The sequence below is a fragment of the Loxodonta africana genome, chromosome 4 (assembly GCF_030014295.1).
Source record: "Loxodonta africana isolate mLoxAfr1 chromosome 4, mLoxAfr1.hap2, whole genome shotgun sequence".
Classification (NCBI taxonomy): domain Eukaryota; kingdom Metazoa; phylum Chordata; class Mammalia; order Proboscidea; family Elephantidae; genus Loxodonta; species Loxodonta africana.
The window spans coordinates 373,431-380,335 of NC_087345.1; the positions used below are offsets into that span (position 1 = coordinate 373,431).

General features: G+C 60.7%; 1 protein-coding gene across 2 annotated transcripts; it reads left to right on the top strand.

Annotated features, from left to right (window-relative positions):
- The first annotated feature begins 215 nt into the window (after nt 1–215).
- On the top strand, nt 216–4,793 carry LMF2 (lipase maturation factor 2). 2 transcript variants are annotated; one of them, XM_064283246.1, is made up of 14 exons: nt 216–345; nt 847–1,100; nt 1,198–1,226; nt 1,347–1,564; nt 1,641–1,819; nt 2,236–2,377; nt 2,465–2,599; nt 2,682–2,787; nt 2,864–2,960; nt 3,050–3,232; nt 3,317–3,485; nt 3,688–3,799; nt 3,870–3,966; nt 4,047–4,793. In XM_064283246.1, the coding sequence occupies exons 1-14, from the start codon at nt 252–254 to the stop codon at nt 4,338–4,340; spliced, it is 2,109 nt and encodes a 702-aa protein (XP_064139316.1). In that variant the 5' UTR covers nt 216–251; the 3' UTR covers nt 4,341–4,793. The 2 variants fall into 2 exon arrangements, with proteins under 2 accessions (XP_064139316.1, XP_064139317.1); XM_064283247.1 differs by having other exon boundaries at nt 4,052–4,793.
- Nucleotides 4,794–6,905: the final 2,112 nt, after the last annotated feature.

A 6,905-nucleotide genomic window follows, 5' to 3' on the forward strand; every position in this document is an offset into this window, starting at 1 on the left:
GGGGCGGAACCAGCAAAGGGACGGGGCTTGCAGTTTCCCTCCGCGTGCTGGGGCGGGGCGGAGCCTGGAGGCTCGGGGCGGGGCCCGGTGGGCGGGACGGGGCCTGGCGGGTGGGGCGGGGCCTGCCGGGCGGGGCGGGGCCTGCCGGGCGGGGCGGGGCCTGTCGGGCGGGGCGGGGCCTGTCGGGCGGGGCGGGGCCTGGCGGCCTAGCGGCCTTGGCTGGCTCGTCTCCAGCGGGCCGCGTAGCGGACATGGCGGCCTCCAGGCTCCCGCGGCAGCTCTTCCTCCAGGGCGTGGCCGCCGTCTTCATGTTCGCCTTTGCTTCCTTCTACAAGCAGATCCCGGGTGAGGGTGCCGAGGGCGGGACACCCCCCGATCCGCGCTCGGGGCCTCGCGTCCGCTCCTCGCCTGGCCTGACCCTCTGCTGTCTGGGGGCGGGGGACAGGAGTGAGGTTCGGGCCTTAGTGCGTGGGGTGGGGGCGGCGGTCCGTATCCTGCGGGCCGCGGGGATGCTGGGGGCGGACGTGAGAGCAATGGTCTGCTTTCCACGTGGTTCCGGGTTCTGATTTGAGGCGGGGGGGGGGGGGGGGGGGCAGAACTGACGTGGGCGGGAGAAGCCTCTGCCCAGACGTGGTAGGGCAGGTAGAAGGGGAGGGCTCTGACCAGGAGGGGAGGGGAGCTGGGCTCTGCAGGGTGGGACTTCCCGACCTAGGATGTCAGGTAGGCGCTCTGGGTCCTGGGGGGTGGGATCTGCAGGTTTGAGTGGAGGGTTCTGCAGACCCTGACCTGGGGTGGGGGACCTAGCCTGCAAAGACGGTGCCCCGGCCCTGATGTGCCCTCTCACAGGCCTATATGGTGCTGAGGGCATCCTGCCGGCTCGGAGGATGCTGCGGCCACAGGGCAAGGGGCGCTGGCAGCAGCTGTGGGAGATGCCGACGCTCCTGTGGGAGGTGCCAAGGCTGGGGCTGGACACTGCCCAGGGCCTGGAGCTGCTGAGCCTGCTGGGCACGCTGCTGGCTGTGGGCGCTGTGCTGCTCCGCCCACTGCGCCACCGCCTCACCTACCTGCTGCTCTGGGCTGCCTATCTGTCGGCCTGCCAGGCAAGTGGGGCCACCCCCTGTTCCCCGCCCCCACATCTCTGCCCTGCCCGGTGCCCAGACACACCCCTTTGCCCCCTGACAGCCCCTCTCCCTGCAGGTGGGCCAGGTGTTCCTCTATTTCCAGTGGTGAGTGGCTCCGGGCTCGGGCTGCAGGAGGGCTGGGCAAGTGTGTCTCACTCTGCAGGAGGCCCCTTTGAGGGCAGCGACTGGTGAGGGGGGCCCTTTGTACTCTTTTCTCTCCAATAGGGATTCCCTGCTTCTGGAGACTGGCTTCCTGGCTGTGCTGGTGGCCCCGCTGAGGCAGCCCCCGGTTCGCAAGCAGGACTCCCAGGGCAGGCTGACGGGAGCTGCGCCCCACGAAGACCTCCCCTTCTGGCTAGTGCGCTGGCTGCTGTTCCGGCTCATGTTCGCTTCGGGTGTGGTCAAGCTGACCAGCCGCTGCCCCGCGTGGTGGGGGCTCACCGGTGAGGATCCTGGCCTGGAACCGGGGTGATCTGGGAGCTCCAGCTGGCCCTGATTGTCTGCCCCCCCACCCTGCAGCCCTCACATACCACTACGAGACACAGTGCCTGCCCACACCCGCTGCCTGGTTCGCCCACCACCTGCCTGTCTGGCTGCACAGGCTCAGCGTGGCAGCTACCTTCCTCATCGAGATTGCGGTGCCACCTCTGTTCTTCTCCCCACTCCGCCGCCTGCGCTTGGCAGCCTTCTACTCCCAGGTGGGTGGGGCTCAGCTTTGGAGACCCAAGCAGGGCTCAGCTCTGCTCAGCACTTCCAGGCAGGAAGCAGCAATGGCAAAGAATAGGGGTGTGGAGGGGTAGGCCCGCAATGGGAGGATTACAGCCATGTTGAGGATATCGGTGTCTAGGTCAGCAGGAGCCAGGTGGGGAAGGACCACTTGCCATGTGCTGAGGTCACGAGAACTGTGGAAGAGTCAAGCACTGGCTGAGGGCAGATGAGGCGGAAACGAGCTGGGGGATGGTGAGGGGTGTGCTCCCAAGCCACAACAGGGAGGGCTGTCTGCAGTGGAGACCAAGACAGATGTGGTCAGGGTGCTTGTGGTGGGGCCAGGCGCAGCAGGCTTTGAAGGGCTCCAGGGACGGCTTTCAGAAACTCTGAGTGCAGACCCCCCTAGGTCCTGCTGCAAGTCTTGATCATCATCACAGGCAACTACAACTTCTTCAACCTGCTCACCCTGGTGCTCTGCACTGCCTTGCTGGATGACAAGCATCTAGGTGTTGAGCGGGACCGCAGCCGCCGCAAAAAGATGCCTGCCTGTAAGTTCCCCCCTGTGGCCCCGGCTCTAGCTCCCCCATGGCCCGCCCACCCCCATCCCCAGTCAACCATGACTGTCCTCCCCATAGCCTGGCCCAGGGCCCTTCTGACCATGCTGGCCCTGCTGCTGGAGCTGGCTGTCTACGGGCTGCTGGCCTATGGCACTGCTCACTACTTCAGCCTGGAAGTGGACTGGGAACAACGTACCATCCACTCTAGAACCAGTGAGCACTGGCTGGGAGGGAGGGTGGGCTGCTCCCCTCACACCCGTCCTCACACCTGCCCCCGACTCCCCCTTCCCCACAGACTTCACTTTTCACCAGTTCTCCCAGTGGCTGAAGACAGTGACCCTGCCCACCATGTGGCTTGGTGGGGCCTCCCTTGCCTGGGAGCTGCTGGCTGCACTCTGGAGGTACATGGGCCAGAGTCAGGGAGGTAGAGGTGACAGCGGTATGCCCATAGGCCTGACCACCCTTAGTTCCCCCCAGGTGGACACAGGTGCGCGGGTGGCTGTGGAAGCTCTGGTCTGCGGTCCAGCTGTCCGTCTTTGGCACGGCCACAGTGGCCTTATTCACTGTCAGCCTGGTGGGTAGCTAGGGGAGGAGGGCGTGGGGAAGCTGGGGTGCACTGCGGGTGCTCAGAGCCGCACTGAGTCTCTGTTCATCTGTCTTCAGGTACCCTACTCCTACATGGAGCCGGGCACCCATGGGCGCCTCTGGACCGGGGCCCATCGCCTCTTTGGCGCCGTGGAGCACCTACAGCTGGCCAACTCCTATGGCCTCTTCCGCCAGATGACCGGTCTGGGTGGGCGGCCCGAGGTAGTACTGGAGGGCAGCTACGATGGAAACCACTGGACAGTAAGCCCCTGCAGGTGGGCCTCACGGTGGGTGGCCGAGTGGGCATGGACCCAGCTGGCCACTGACTGTGGCACCATCTGGCAGGAAATTGAGTTTATGTACAAGCCTGGGAACATGAGCCGGCCTCCGCCCATCGTGGCACCTCACCAGCCACGCCTCGACTGGCAGATGTGGTTTGCGGCACTGGGGCCACACACACACAGCCCCTGGTTCACTGGCCTGGTCCTCCGACTGCTGCAGGGCCAGGACCCTGGTGAGGGGGGGCCGGGCCAGGGTGAGGGAAGGTTGGAGGGAGGGGTGGGATGGGATGGAGAGGGGGTGGTGCTAGATGGGGGTGATGTGCAGGTGGGGCCGGCATGGAAAGAGCGCAGGGATGTGAAGGAGGACAGCCAGTCGGCCAGTCACTGGTGGGGATACGGGGCGGCCAAGGCTGAGCCAGGCTCTCCATCCCACAGTGATCCGCCTGATACAGGATGATCTCACCAGGTACCCCTTCCACAAACAGCCGCCCACCTACATTCGCGCCCAGCGCTACAAGTATTGGTTCTCACAGCCTGGGGAACAGGGGTAGGTTGGTGCACCAGGCGGGTGGGGGGGCCTGGGTCTAGACATGCACTGACCGCCAGACCTGCTGCAGCCGGTGGTGGCGCCGCCAGTGGGTAGAGCAGTTCTTCCCGCCCGTGGCGCTGGGGGACCCCACGCTGGACACACTCCTCACACAGTTTGGGCTTCAGGTAGGAGGTGTCAGTTGGCTGGGGGGGCTCAGGTGACTGCCCTCCCTGGACCACCCTCACTGTGTTCCCCCCCATGACAGGATAGGAGCCCACCGCGACCCCGCAGCACCAGCAGCTCTCTGCCCCAGGCCCTGCACTGGGTGCGGACCCAGCTATCTTCCGTGGGGGCCCCCGCCCTGCTCTGGGGCCTCCTTGTGGCCATAGGGGCCATCAGGGTGGTCCAGGGCCTGCTATCTGCCCACTCCCCACCCACCGGCAGGGAGGAGAAACACAGGACAGCCTCCAAGAAGGAGCCAGGAGCTGCCAGTGAACAGGCCAACCCCACCCCTGACAGCTGCAGCAGCGGGGCACGGACCCCCCGGCGAAAGAAGTAGCTGTGCTTCGTTGAGATGGGTGTCCCCAAGGGGGCAGGGAGGGTCCCCCAGCAGCGCAGGCCTCCCCTCAGCAGCACACGGCTAGCCACGAGTGCCTTAACCAACACTGCTGGGGCAGACGCAGATTGGCGTGCTGCCCCCCACCCATGAGGCTCTCCTGGGTGACCCTGGCTCCCTGTGGCTTCAAGGATCACTTGTCACCCCCATGCCTCCCATATATTCCTTAGTCTCAGCAATGAGCCCAGGGAGCGGCCCATGGCCCAGCAGCCCCATCACAGCCCTTCCCTGGACAAACCTTGCAGCTGGCAGGCAGGAGCCCCTTCTCCTCTGGTCCCCTCATGAGGGTCTGGGTCTGGAGTCCCCAAGAGGCAAGGAATGAGGCTGACTTGCTGAAAAAAGAGGCGGAATAGGTATTTGGATCTGTAAACCAATAAAGGTGTCTTTTGTGCCAAACCATGTGTCTAGTGGTCAAAGTAGCCCCTTCCCTGCTATGGAGTGGCCAGCCAGAGCTCTGTCCAGCTGGGCAGTGGCCTCAAGTCAGGTAGCTCTGCATCCCAGCCTAGCATTCTCCGCACAGACTGATGGATGCCCTCAGGCCTCCCAGCTCCATCCTGCAGGGCGCAGAGCCAGGCGGTGGGATGTGGGACCAGACTCGTCCAAGGGAACACAAGGGCTGGGGGACCTGCCAAAGCCCAGCCCTTTTCTTCCACTCCAGCAGAGCCACGGCACTGGATCGACTTAGGCAAGGCATAAAGGGAGGTTGGGGGCAGCCACCATGGGGCATGTGGTCCAGGTGGATGGGGGGGCCCAAGGAAGGTGCCCACCCTGGATGCTCCGGCGGATGGGGGGAGGGAGCAGGAAGGTGGATGGAAAGAGAGAATATGTCTAGCAACCTCTGCCCTCCAGTTCGGAGACCTAGGCAGGCAGAGGCACTGATTCCTGGGAAGAGGATGCAGGGAGCCTGGGGTGGGGGCTAGGTCCAGACTTCTGCTGGGTCCTGAGGTCTGTGGCTCTCGCCGGGGGTCACCCCTCTGTGGGAAACTCACAGCCCAGCTGCCCTGCTCCTACTCTGTCCTCGGCTCCCAGGCCCCCTGCTTTCCCTCACAGACCCCTGGAGTGTCCCGTATGCCCAGCTTCTCCTACCCCACTCCCTGCTTCCTCCAATGGACCCTGTGCCCCCACAAGGCATGGTTTCAGGGGGCCTGAGCCTAGAGCTTTTGGATGCCTTCAGGGGTTCTCGTTGGCTGCCTTAGACTTGACGCCCAACTAAGGGCAATCCCATGCACAAGGGAACAAAAGGCTGCCTGGTCCCGTGCCATCTGTATGATTGGGCTCTTGAACACTGAAAATACGACCTACAGGTCTGGCTTTACTTTAAAACAGTTGTTGTGTGCCATCAGGTAATTCTGACTCATAGCAACCCCAACACATCTGTGAGTTTGTCCCACTGCAGGGGCTTGTGTGTTGCTGTGATGCTGGAAGCTATGCCACCAGTACTCAAATACCAGCAGGGTTACCCACGGAGGACAGGTTTTAGCAGAGCTTCCAGACTAAGAGACTAGGAAGAAGGACCTGGCAAACCACTTCTGAAAAGAATTAGTTAAAACCTTATGAATAGCAGTGAACGTTTTCTGATACTGTGCCGGAAGATGAGCCCCCCCAGGTTAGAAGGCACTCAAAAGACTACTGGGGAAAAGCTGCCTCCTCAAAGTAGAGTCGACCTTAATGACATGGATGGAGTAAAGCTTTGGGACCTTCATTTACTGACGTGGCATGACTCAAAATGAGAAGAAACAGCTCCAGACATCCATTAATAATCAGAATGTGGAATGTAAAAAGTATGAATCTAGGAAAATTGGAAATTCTGAACAATGAAATGGAAAGCATAAAGACCTGTATCCTTGGCCTTAGTGAGCTGAAATGGACCGGTATTGGTCATTTTCAACTGAACAATCATATGGTCTACTATGGAAACCCTGGTGGCGTAGTGGTTAAGTGCTACGGCTGCTAACCAAGAGGGTGGCAGTTCGAATCCACCAGGCACTCCTGGGAAACTCTATGGTGCAGTTTTATTCTGAAAAAAAAAAAAAAAAAAAAATTTTTTTTTTTTATGGGGTCGCTATGAGTTTTATGAGTAGGAATCGACTCAACGGCAGCGGTTTAGTGGGTTATGGTCTCCTATGCCAGGAATGACAACTAGAAGAGGAATGGTGTTGCAGTCATCATCAAAAAGAACATTTCAAGATCTATCCTGAAGTACAACACTGTCAGCGATAGGATAATATCCACACGGCTACAAGGAAGACCAGTTAAAATGACTATTATTAAAATTTACGCACCAACCACTAAGGCCAAAGATGAAGAAATTGAAGATTTTTATCAACTTCTGCAGTCTGAAACTGATCAAACATGCAATCAGGATACCTTGATAATTACTGGAGATTGGAATGTGAAAGCCGGAAGCAAAGAAGGATGAGTAGTTGGAAAATACGGCCTTGGTGAGAGAAACAATGCCGGAGATCACAAGATTGAATTTTGCAAGGCCAATGACTTCTTCATCGCAAG